Source organism: Microtus ochrogaster, chromosome 5 (assembly GCF_000317375.1).
Source record: "Microtus ochrogaster isolate Prairie Vole_2 chromosome 5, MicOch1.0, whole genome shotgun sequence".
Taxonomy (NCBI): domain Eukaryota; kingdom Metazoa; phylum Chordata; class Mammalia; order Rodentia; family Cricetidae; genus Microtus; species Microtus ochrogaster.
In genome coordinates, this window is record NC_022012.1 from 41,879,136 (window position 1) to 41,892,389 (window position 13,254).

A 13,254-nucleotide genomic window follows, 5' to 3' on the forward strand; every position below is an offset into this window, starting at 1 on the left:
ATCTCCTGTGCTGGCTAAAGTCTCAGGGCACTCAGCTCATCTGTCTCAAGTTGGCACCTGTCATTGATGTAAATGTGTTCAAACAAGTTGCCCAATCACAAAGACAACTTTCTCACCTGTGGCTTCCATAAAACACACTAAAGGACAAGACTGAAATGATGCTCAGTCATTTCTTATCCTGTTCTTTTTAAAAGGTAATTTAAATTTTAAATTTCATCATTTCTGCTTCTTAGGGTGAGACTTTGCCTGGAGTCTTTTTTTTTTTTGACTCATTGAAGACTGCATTAAACAACAGTCTAATTTGCTTGTTTCCCCATCTTCAAGGAGAAAAGCCTGTCATAAAGCAGAGCCATTTGCTCTTGGTTCTTCCTTATCAAGTTCATTGTGTGAGAGAAGCAGTTGGTGGAGAAAATGAAAACCTTTGATTATTGATCAATGATAGACAGCATTTCATGCAGACCTTGCAGCCAAGCACCAAAAGAGTCATTCCATCAACTTCCAGGAAGTTGTGCCAAACCCAGTAAAGGTGCAATATATAATTAAAGTTTTGATGTATTAATTAGACAATCCGAGGGCTCACTTGAAGATAAAAGGACCCCAGATGTGTCAGGGAGAAAAAGCTGACGTGCTTTAGATAAAATTTAGAATCAAAAGCCTTCAAATCGTCCTCTGCTCTATTACAGCGGAGTGATTTCTTAGTTCAAAGTCTTGCTGACAATTTAACACATTCAGTTTGATCATCTGGGCCTAGACTTTTTTTTTTCTTTTTTGCCCTTTTCTTATCCCCAAATAATTTTTGAGATGACAGAAATACAGTGTATCAGGTACCAGACAGAGGCTTCCTCTTGGGCTCCTAGATTTAAGGGTCAAACCTCATTTATATTTAGCTCTCTTGTTTACAAGGTGGAAGATGTTCTTTCATTTTTATCATTGTGGTCCACTTAGGTCAAGCTTTTAACATGAGCAAAGGCAGCTTATTAATATTTATAAGGTGTAAAAATTTATTGACTTTTAAAAAATAACATCTCAGTAAAATCTCACTTGCCTGGAACTTGGTACTCTGTTCATGGTGACATTCTATCTTCTTTGTACTTATTATGGATACAGAGGTGGTTTTCCTTCCTGCTGGGCTGTATTGATGGAGAATAATGAAGTTAGCATTTGCAGAGAGCATGTGTGCAGTGCCACGTCCATTCTTGGCTGATCCAAGCCCTTTAAATGCAGCGGCCCCTTCTCCTCTTTCCTCCCATCTGTGAAGTAGAAAGGGACAGCCATTGTGCTTTCTTGGCACTGAGGTGACTTAGCCTTGCCTTTAAGATCTGGCCGGGTTAAGGGTTTTGAGCGTTTAGATATTTTTTTTCTCCCTTTTCCAGTTCTTATTTCATTTTTATTCACGTCATGCATAAGAAAGCTGTTCTTCTTTTCTCAGCTCTTCCAACTGAGGCTTTGGGGTGTAGTTTCAGACCAACGTCTCTGAGGGAAGGAACTTGATGGTTTAAAGAAGCGAGTCATCCAACCAACATCTCAGTGTCTCCATGCCTTTGTTTGTCGTTACTGGTCATTGTTGTGTTCAGCATTGTGGGTTTGATATTCTTTTTTTTTTTATCCAGATCCCCCCACAACTATCCCTCCTCCCACAACAACCACCACCACCACCACCACCACCACCACCATCCTTACCATCATCACAGGTATGGTACCTTCATCACCATTGGAAATGTCCTCAATGTATATTGTCTTTCTGGCATAAACAAAGAGAAGCCTAGCTGTTCCCTGTAAGTCCTCTGAGCTTAACTGTTCCTTTACTTTGGAACTCCAGAGACACTCGATACTATACTCTTGAATCGAATCTTAAGGATCTAGAAGGACCTTTACCATCTGATCAGATGATTCACACCTTAGCGTGAGGCAATTCTTTTTGAAGCCTCACCAGCCAAAGCAAAAACACTAGGAAAAAATGGCAGCCAGGCTACTAAACCCTCCAGTAGCTTCTGCTTGGCCCCAGCTGATGAACTGGTAAGTATTGTGGCCTGGATCATGTCCTGGTCTAAATTTCGTCTTAATCCACATGAAGAAAGTACATGCACTAAATTTCAGCATGTGCCCTCAGGTCACACTATGGGATGCCCTGTCATCTGCCCTCCTCTAATGGGTGCCTGCTGGCAGTAAGGCTGCCTGGGCCTCTTGTGGCCCGGGAGATTGCAGGGAACAGAGGGAGCCAATCTTTTCCAAGCTGAACACTCATGTGTACCTCCTCTTTTTTTACATGGCCTCCCTCCCCATCCTGGTACCCCGTGGCTCTCAAATAGTTTGGTGTTGCTTGACTGGAAGCCTTGGCCTTTCTTCTGTTCTAACAAGAGAGGACAGCTCATGGCTGTACCATACCAACTCAAATGTGCAGGACTTCTTAGTCCAGGCCTACCCCAACCACTACTTCCAAGTGTCCGCTCTAATGGAGGAGAGAATCTCTTAAAATGTGACTTTGCCACTTAGGTCTGTTACCAGGCAAGTGTCCCATGTCCCTTTGAGCCATGAGTCCAGCAATTTGATACCTGGACTCCTTGATACACATTGAATATCTATCTCACTTGATGCTCTTCATGTTCAGCTCTTTAGGAACCACCTACTAGGATCACATTGATTTTTCTGGAGATGTTTTCTTTTCCATTTGCTCAAGAGTCAATGAGAAGGCAGAATGCTAAGTGTCCAGTGAAAGAGAAGGCCTCATCAGTAGATATTACAATGGACCGTCTAATCCAAGTTTTCTTCACTTTGCAGCTATTGCAGTGAGACAAAGATCTCTGCCATAACCCACCACTGAAGGGCTTCCTAAATACGGGCTACAAGCACATCTGTGCCTATACTAAATGTTATACCTTCTGAAAAATCCATCAATTGGTTTTGTGTCTCACTTTAAACCTAGCTCCATCTAGAAAGTTTGCTTCCTAGTTCTTGTCTGTGTGTTTCTGCTTGAGCTGTCGGTTCCCCCTGGTTCTTAGTGCATTCAGTTTTGTGTGTAGTAGACCAATCCCTGGCATCTTCTGTAGTGTGTATTACCACATCAAAGATGTTCCTCCTCCTCTGCTTGGATGTCCACAGCAGCCATACTGCTGGTGCTTCATCCTAAGAATTCAGTTCCTTGTCTCTTATCTATTTAGTAAAATGAACTGGGTGTGTACTTTTGATTGTGTTTGGCTTGCCTGGCGTTGCTGGGATGGAACCCAGGGCCTCTGGCATACTAGGCAAACATGTACAGCTGAAATATATCCTCAGTCCTTTAGGCATGTGCTTTTCTTACCAGGTTACGTAGTTTCCTGTGAAAGGCCCTTGGGATGCTGGAACAAATAAACAAACGGTGTAGGTATCACTAGCAGTGTGTTCGTCTTTGGCAAAGTACGACCCAGCCTTTATACCTCCCATGGTAGAAGATTCTGTTTAGGTATCTGTAAGGGTTTACATCTGAGGTCAGTAAAGTTTTCACTCATTCTGTGTATAAACCCCCCGTTTTTCTTGAATGTGAAACAACACTTTTTCATGTGTGTCTGGTCTCATCACTGACTTAGGTTTTAGTTTTTGATTTTTTTTTAAATATGAGGTTAGCATTCCCTGACTCTTCTCCATCACTACAATCAATCTCCCAAGTCACCCAAGTTGCTCTAATTCACAGCTCTTAATCTTTTGCTCCCCAGGACCTCCTTCTCCTCTGAGGTCCTGCAATATCTACAACTCATCGTGATCACAGTTCTGCTGGCCCAGACTTGATCTAAAAAGAAACTCTTAGAATAAAAAACACCATATTTCTGTCCACATCAGAGATTACTTTAATCAGAATGTGTCTGCTTCTGTCTCTGCCACTGGCCTCTCCATTCAGAATAACTCAGGATGATCTCACAGGTGCACTTCCATCTGTGGGTGTTAGCACTCGAATGCTTTCTACACCCCAAATGCACCTGTGGTAATGAATGCCCAGATCTTCAGTGTCACACCCAGGAGTCATTAAACTAACATTGCTACTAAAACAGCCTTATGGAATCCGTCACCTTAATGGAAGTGATCTTTTAGGGCTACTGTGACTTAACAGGTTACCTTCTACATATTTATCTTGGCCAGAAAGCAACCCGTAGAATTTAACATTCGTCCTCTTCTCCCAACAGATTAAAGTTTATGAACTTGGTTCTGTGTCCCATTTTAAAGATTCAGGCTAACCTCTAGGTTTAGATTGGTTCCTAAAGAATCTTCCAGCCGGGATCCTGACAAATGGATAGCTAAATTAATTTCCACTCCTCCTCTCTCTTGTACTGTTTGGTACATTTACAGTCACCATTAGCCTTAAAAGCTTCAACAGCTGAATCCAGCGACAGTAACGCAAAGCTGGGGCTCTAAAGGAAAAAGAAGAAGCAGCCACAGTCAGCTATTTCTTTCCTCCTAAGTCAAGCGCAATAACTGAAACCCATTCCCCAGGTCAGAGTTTCATTACCAGGAAAATGTACAAATGCAATAGAAAAAAAAATATTTTTAAGCTCAAAAGGTCCCGGTTGGTTTCTGAATTCTCCAAAAGAAGACTTGCATAGCTATCCCCGATCTTCCCCCGTCAGGATAATGGAACTGTTCCTCTTGTTAGGAAGGCAGGCTGGCATTCTGTTCCCAGTCATCTGACTCTCTCAGCACATGCTACAGCTCCATTCTGAACCCTTAAAGAGGAGGACTCCTATGGCCTCCAGCTCTTCTTTGCCCCCTCTCCTATTCTTACATTTCCTAGTTTCCTAGGAGAGCAGTGGCCTTTGCATACTGTCCTCTCCAGTTGAAGCAGATCTGGTGACATGTCAGCCACACCTGAAGGGTTGCCCTGCCTAAGGATAATTTTCTGCAGGTGTTAAGAACTGGAAAGAACACTCAGGCTGGGCATGGTGTGCACACCTTTAATCCCAGTGCTTGGGAGGCAGAGGCAGCTGGATCTCTGAGTTGGAGGCCATCCTGATCTACAGAGTAAGGCCTTGTCTCAAAAAAACAAAAAGAAGAAGAAGGAAGAATATTCGTTATCCATCTGCCATATCAACAGAGTTGTAGCCTTACCATTGACATTATTCTATGGCCTCTCCACATAAGAAACAATTTGAGGATAGAACTGGGTGAGAAGCCTTGTAGAGCTTCGTTGGCATTTGCCCTAAAGTTTAAAAGTATCGCTCTCATCTTTCCTGCTCATTGACGTTAGGGTCATTTGGTTATGCTCAGCTCTTGACTTTGGGAAACTCCCACCCTTAGTGTTTTATTTTTTGTCCCATCAAGTTGTCCTTGGGGCTTCTTCGTTTGTGAGAGTGTATGACATGACACGGGAGAGCAAACCAGTTGGACTGTTTGACCTTTCTTCTTAAGAACCCCATGTTTTGGGGCTAGTAGCGGGCTCTGTCTCTGTGCTTGGGGATAGCTGTAGCTTCTTCCTCTCCATTGGGTCAGGCTGCCTTTCTGAAACTTGCTTGGGAAAGCGGTCTGTTTCTCTCTTTAATTAACTTGGATCTGGTATTGTTCCTACCTGGTGGAGTCCTGACTTGAGTGCTTGATGGAGAGTGCCAGGAAAAGTTCTCAGCATTCAATCACACACATTCCTAACAGTTTAGATACAAAATTCAGGCCAGGGGGAGCTCAACCTGTGGGTCGCAATGTACACGCAACTGCCATAAATTAAAAAAAAAAATTAAAACAGCCTTAGAATAAGAATGAATAGCTATAGGGCCAGATTGTGAGACGCATTTAAATATGCTCTTATAAGAATGAAGTAGGTCATTTCTAAATGAGTTTTTCACTCTCTTTTTTTAAAGCATGTATTCAATTAAATATTTGGAGTTTCTTGGAAAGGAAAATAACAAGGTTTCTCTTATTGGTGTCAATGCACTCAAAATCCAATATACCTGGGAGGAAATGGCTCCTAGCCTCAGACCCGTGTTATTATTTGGGCTTTCACAGCTTGATAGCATAGGCTTTTCCCAATGTTAATGTGGATCGGGTCATATAAAGAAGGCAGACACAGGCTTTGTCCTTCAATAGCATTTGGAGACTTACACCGAGCTTGCATGCCATGTCTTAGTTGGAAAGGAGAGAACACATACGCTTGGTGCCAAGTCTATAGTGTGGCCATTTAAGTCGTAATGGAGCTTTGTTCCACATAGAGGTCTCAGTTTCCCAAGTCTCAGCCTAGTGATTTCAACCGTGTGCTAATGGTAATGGCACAGTGCAAAGGCTATAAGCTGATCTGCCTTCCGGTTGCATTCCACAAAGATTGAGCACCCACAGTGTGTGCAGAGAAGGATTCCTTAAACCCCTTCCTGTGCAGTTGAGAGATCCCTGCAACCTGAGATTTAGTTTCAAGGCAACAGGTGCCACGGGAGAGCATCACAGAAGTGTTCATTGCTCGGTGCTGTCAAGGAACAGCCAGAATGCAGATACGAAAGAGTAGCATTTGGAAATGAAGCATGAAGAACCCATGTACTTCCAGCATCTCTCTTCAAGGTGTGTCTATTGATGCTGCCTAGGGAAAGCCCCTTTTTTTTCTAAGAAACGCGCATCCTTTATCCTAGGACGTTTACTGAACTGTCTTCTTCCTAGGTTTGGCGTCTACACCATTAAAACATGAGTCTTCCTTTATGTACTGAGCACTTACAGAGTAACTGATATGCCAGTATGCCTGAGGACAGGAATATTATTAGGGCACTAATTAATATTAATGAGCCTCTTTTTACTTAGTATTCCACCTTTGCATGTCCATCTCTTTTCACACTGTCCTGTCTACATTTTCATCCAGAAATTGTAAACCCACTATCTATTGCCTGATTTATATCTAGCCAGCATTGACCCAAGCAGAAGAAAGTAAGAGAACCGCAAATATTGAAAGTCATCAGATTCAACTATTTTTTTTAACAGAGTGAGGGGTGGAAAGTGAGGTGAGATGTCTTCATTCTACTATTTCTATCCTAATTTTCCTAAGTGTATGTTCTTTATTTAAAAGTTGATCCTGGAGATAGAAATCCAACTGATTTCCATACTCAACATCTGTCAGCAAACACATAAATAATAGTGTAGTAATAAGAGCGGCTGGGCTGTGTCCCCGGCACCCCGGCCACCTGGCTAGCTTACGCCCAAAATAACAACACACAAACTGTATTCATTTAAACACTGCTTGGCCCATTTCTATCTAGCCTCTTCTCGGCTAACTCTCGCACCTGGACTAGCCCATTTCTAGTGTAGCCCACGAGGTGGCTTACCAAGGAGATTGTAGCCTACATCCATCCTGGGTCGGAGCTTCATCGCGTGTGCCTTAGAGAGCAGAGCTCTCGTGTCCGCCCTGGAGATGGGAGCATGACGTCTTTCCTCCAGAGAGCGGAGATGTCAAGTCTGTGCTCACTTCCTCTTCCTCCCAGCATTCTGTTCTGTTTACTCCTCCCACCTATGTTTTAACCTATGAGGGCCAGCCAAGCAGTTTCTTTATTTTTTTTTTAACCAATGACCTTCCTCCATCATAATAGTAGCACAAATATGGGTTTCATGGGATTCAGACATGATACCTGGAGCTCTCCCAGCAGTAGGAACATGGAGATGAAGGGCACAGTCTTCCAGGATCTCATGCAGGATGAATCTCAGTCAGGCTTGCAGAGCCCCCCTCCTTTTCTCTCTGGCTGGCACACTCCCTGCAGCAGCACACCTAACCCTTCCTCCCCTGGCTTGAGTCCTGACCCCTTGGTGGTTTCCCACTGGCATCCAGAGACATGCCGTAGGGAAACCACTCTACAGATTCCGATAATTTTGCAGAATATCTGGTTTGCAAATGAGAAGATCTCTGGGGCATGGGTTGCACAGAGTGAACAATTTTGAAGAAGCTTTTAACAAAACTTGAACTTGCTTAACGACAACAACGAAATCAGCTCCCCTTCCTGCTGTTCTGGGCTCCCAATCTCTTCACTTTAAGGGGAAAGTGACATTTGGAAAGTATGCTGGGGCTGAGGAGGTGGCTCCGTGGGTAGAGTTCTTGCTCCTCGAGCATGAAAGCCTAAGTCAGGATCCCCAGCACTCATGAAGGAAGCTAGGTGTGGCAGCACTTAGGAGCAGAGACAAAAGAATCCCAGGAGCTCACAACTACCCAGGCTAGACAAAATGGTGAGTTCCAGGTTCAGTGAGAGACTCTTCTCTAAATAAATAAATAAATAAATAAATAAATAAATAAATAAATAAATAAGGTGGGGAAGCAGTGAAGGACATCTTGTTGTTGACCCCTTGTCTCTACACGCACCCACACAGGTGAGTACACACACACGTAAAATAGCTTTCTTAGGGCACTTCGGTGTAGGCTGTTTAGCTTAGCTCTGTTCTTAGCCCCTTTCTCCATCATTAAGGAATGTTAGGTTAATTAAGCAGAGCATAGGTGGCAAGGAAATTAATTGAAAACCAATAGAAAATAAATTTGAAACTCAAATTTCCCAGAACTTATTTTTGCTTTCAACAGATTTCAAATAAGTTAAAGTTGGGGAAGGAAAAAAATACTCATATTTAATATATATTGGCAAGCACAGCACAACTATGAAGTAAAATCGTCAGGGGAATTGTTTGCCTGCCCTGGTGCTGAGATTTAAAGCCCCTCCATAGCAGACACTGAAGAGGAATTCAATTAAGAAAGTTCGTTGGTTTCATATTGACTTTAGTTAAGAAAATAAACTGGGGGAAAGTGTATTAAAATGTTGCCAGACTGCTTGTCCCACTTCCACCTTAGCTTATGGCTGGCAAAACAGGAGAGTTTAAATTCCTTACAGCTAACTCGGCTCCAGGGTAAGCTGGTTTTTCTAGGTTGTATCCGTGGCATTTTCTAATGTCCACCCTGGTCTCACATAGCCACACACTGCCTTACTGCGACTCTGTGTCATGATGCAAGAACAGCAGAGATCAATTGGTAAGAAAAGTGAGGTAGTGAATTTAATTTTGTCCTAGGATTTTCATTTTCATTTATGGCACCCGTTGTGTTTGAGACCATGGACTAATTTATGGATTAGTTTTAAGCCCCCAGTCTGTCACACTCAATGAACAATTCTAAGTTGGAGAGAATCCATCTGAAAGGATTAGAACAGGCCACAGTGGGGCTTACCCATGACTGTTTCCACTAAATATTGCCCAGCTGCCTCTCAGGCAGGTTGTGGGGCTTTTTGGGTTTTGTTTGATCCCCACCACACACACACACACACCCTGCTTCTTGGCTACTTGGTTAAATGGCTACTGTCTCTAATCTCACACATTGTCGTAGTTTTTTCGTTTTCCAAATATCTTGTACTTCAACGTGGAATGTGTGTTTGTTTTGCCGATTTGAGGCAGGGCCCCATTAGCAGTTTGCAGGACTGTAAGCCTAAGAAGGGACGTCCATATTGTGAAATGAGTGCCTTCCAAGTCAGTGTGGGCCCTAGCTCACCTCCTTTTGATTCTAGACTCATAAAACCTTGAGTACATGCCGAGTGAGACTCTACATTCAGCATTTGTGAGAACAAGGATTGACTTGGTTTTATTTGTTTGTTTCAGTTATTTTAAACATATAAATAATATACAATCCATTTGCCCTCACTATAATTAAAACTAGAGACAATGGTTTAACTTTTTTATATATTAGAGCCAATGTCTCCCATTCTACTTTTTGTAACCAATTTTTTCATAGGCCTAGCTCAAAGATTTTTTTTTAAGACAACACATGAGGTTTAAAGAGATTTGTGAGGGCAGTCAGACACTAATCAAGCCCTTTTTTGCAATTATAACTTACACTGACATGTTTGCATTTGCCCACAAAACTAAAATATTATAAAATGCTCCAGTGACCACCCCAGAAAGCCGATTCTTGGGGGGAGGACTTGCACTTTTCTCCATTTTCTGAAGATACCCTAATAAATCATGCTTCACATCTCCGTACTCAACCCAGAGCCAAGCTGTCTATGGTTTCTGCATGGTATCATAATGTAATTATGAAGGAGAATTAGATCCTGTCCTAGTGCTCCCCCCCCCCATGGGAAGCACACAGTCACGTCTAAAGCATTTTCTCTTCTCTCTTAACTTGAAATAGCCCCTGCTCAGGTCGCACACCAGATGCTCTGTGAGAAACAGAGTCAATAGCTCCCCAGACACACTCTTAATCCCGATTTAAGCCCCATACCCACCTGTGTTCCGGCCGCAGCGTCCCAACCATTGCTGCTCGTAGGTTTGTCGTTTCCAACTGCAGTAATCATGTTGTTTGACTTGAATATGTGTTTGCTTAACTGTTTTAGAGTGTTTTTCCTTAATAGCCCTTTTCTCTTCTGTTGGGTTCAATTGATGGATTTCGCATCCCTAGAGTTGGGAGCAAAATGCACTGTGGTCATGGCTGCATTTATTGTCTGCTGCCCGTGTAAGAGCTGACGCCTGGCTTCATCTGGTTAATTTTGTCATGAAGCTGACATAATGTTGTAATACAGGAAGACAGTAAATTGGGATTGTTGGTCAATGCTCAGATCTGATTTTTGAGTCTTCTAACTCTAATGTTTTAATCCACTCCCTTTTTTCATTTTATGTTAATGGTTTACTTGGTTAAAAAAAAAAAAAGGTATGTTAAAAAGAGGTACCACAAAAATAATGAGCCAAAGCATTTTTTGCTTTTTTTCTTCTGTTTTGGAAAGGAGCCAATGCCTGCCCATAAAATGTATTACATGCATATGAATGTTTATACAAATGTACCTTTGATTCTGCCCCTCAAATTTAAAGTGCCTCAATCCAGTGTTGGACTCAAATGTCTCAACTATGGAGATGCATCTGTCATCTTTAAGGATCTGGTGTGGGGTTTGTTTCAACTGTACAATTTCCTGTGTTGTTTTCACTGCTATTTTAGGCCCACAGAGTTGACTTATAAGTAAGTATTATATTCTTCTGCAGTGTATTTTATGGTTTTCTCTCCTTCCTCTGTCCTTGAGAAATTTAGTAATTAGTTATATCAAGACGCATTGGCCTCTAAGACCTCTGGTTAATTCTGGCTCCTTAGAAGGGCTTTGATTTTTTTTTTTTTTTTGATGATAATAAGGCCCCTATTGTCCCAGAAAGCATGCCAACTGAAGGGGAACGCCGGTGTGAATTCATGTGTCATATTTATACATCAGAAGCTCCAGGCTCATTTGATTCCCCCTCCACAAAAAAAAAAAAAAAAAAGTTCTATACTTAATGTTCCAGTGCATTTAAACATTGCCTGTGTCAAGTTCAAATCATTGAAAACAATTGCCAGCTAAAGGCCCCTATCATAAAAATGGCAGGGGATTGCTTGTGACTTTTAACCTCGGGATCCTGCTTCAACTAGCAGCAGCTTCTGACTAGGAAGGGGCTGCTATAAGAAACACACTTGAAAACTGCAGAACTGAGAAAGAAAGTGGGGCCTAGTGCATTGACATCAGAGTGAAGTTGGCTGTTTTTAAGAGGACTGGGAAAGAAGGCCATCATGCACTTCATTAGCTAGACGTCCCACTTCTGTAGCCAAAAGTAAAGAGCAGACTCCCTCCTTGAGTGCTTTGGAGGCATTTTACTGTGAAGAGAAGCTGATAGGAACCAACTTGATCAGCATCAGAAGTAGAAGAGACAGGTCACAGGTGGGAGAGCACCAATGAAGACAATAGCTCTGTCTCCCGACCCAGTCAGGACCGCACAAACCTGGCAGCCAAACCTGGGGATGTGGGCTGAACACAGCTGGATTCTTGAAACTTGGAAATTCCCAAGTGGTGTTTGTCCAATTGTGTGAACACATGTGTTTTTGTGACAAACCTTGTAGATAACATATCTTATAGAATGAAGAATCCGGGCTCTGTGTGTGTGTGTTTGTATGTATGTGTGCACACGTGTGTCTTGAACATGTTCACTCCCACGAATTGAACTTACCAACTAACTTCTGATGAAATAATACAGTGGATGGAGAACTCGAATCTCTATGTTGCATATTCATCTGTGAGCATCTGGGCTTCAGCTGGAAAAGTGTCCTAACAGTAGAGTTGATTCCAGAAGCCCCAGCTCCCCGGTGGGTTGGGTTGAAACAAAGGCAATGTTTGAATGTCTGAATCCATTGTTTAACCAGCCTTCCAACAGAGCTTTTCTGTCGCAGTCCTGAGCTTCGATGCTTTAAGAACCATCTAGCGGCCACTGAGTTTGCACTGGTGTTTCTCATCACTTTGCATGTCCCCCTGACTATTGACTGGCAAATACATGTGTCCTGGCAAGACCCCTGGAACAAAAGAATTTACTGTTTTCCTCCCTGGCTCGCAGCTTTGAGCTCAAGGCATGTTTTAAAACAGTGCGCTCACTTCAGATGCTCCTTGCTTTTCATTTATTATTGCTTGTCACGCGGTGTTCTTTGAAAGCTTGCTCATATATTATCTGTTCCATTTTTTTCCATTCTCCCCTTTTTTGCATGCTGTTCCTCCTGTTTCTTCCCTTCCTCCAATCCTCTGTTCCCGTCTGTAGACACCACGGCGACGACAGAACCAGCAGTTCACGGTTGGTATCACATTCCTGTTTATCTACTTTCTCAGCGCTGCTGAGAGGCAAGGCAAGCCTGGGAAAAAGAGAAATGCAGTCTTCAAGGGAACTCACGCTCCAAATAGACTGATCTCAGAAATGCACCGTGATTTTTTAGTGCTTGACATTACACCGAGTCTTGTCATTTTTGTTGTGAGTTCAGTGGCCAGTGGTTGCAGTGTGAGATTGAGGCCTCCCCTCGGGTGGCAAGCATGTAAGGTGTCCATCACACATTCCTCCTTACTTATAAAACTATACCAAACCTTGGAGTACATGAGACTTCAAAAAGTATTTTTAATTAAATGGAAAAAAAGTATTTGTCTACGGAGCTGGCATCTGAAATAGAGGCCATGTTCCTTACCCACCAGCCTCCCCAGTCTCTCTACTCATTTAAGGTTATGTTTCCATTGGGTGGGAAACAACTCCCCAAGAATGTTCCATTTGAACAGCATGAAGTGGGGTTTTAATGCAGTCTTTGGTGTGTGGTACTTTGCAAGTCAAATAATAAAAGGAAGGTAGGTTACGTTTTTTGTTTTTAACTGAAAGGTGAAAAAAAAGGAGTGCATAATCTTCATACAGGGACATCAGGACACCCTGTCTCCTTCCCCGTCACCAGGGAACTACCAATGGGACACCTTCTTCCTTCCTTCCTTCCTTCCTTCCTTCCTTCCTTCCTTCCTTCCTTCCTTCCCTCCCTCCCTCCCTCCTTCC

General features: G+C 42.7%; 1 protein-coding gene across 6 annotated transcripts in view; it reads left to right on the forward strand.

The window, feature by feature from the left end:
- Cadm1 (cell adhesion molecule 1) overlaps window positions 1-13,254 on the forward strand; it is a 335,003-nt gene that overhangs the window by 294,405 nt on the left and 27,344 nt on the right. For 3 of the 6 annotated variants that reach the window (XM_026779076.1, XM_005347263.3, XM_005347264.3), the window contains exons 8-9: window positions 1,611-1,691; window positions 12,490-12,522. The exons of 1 other annotated variant lie outside the window; for it this stretch is intronic. In XM_026779076.1, the coding sequence (XP_026634877.1) occupies window positions 1,611-1,691; window positions 12,490-12,522 (114 nt within the window). The remainder of the gene's footprint in view (window positions 1-1,610; window positions 1,692-12,489; window positions 12,523-13,254) is intronic. 2 more of the 6 variants (XM_005347265.2, XM_005347267.2) reach the window with 1 other exon arrangement.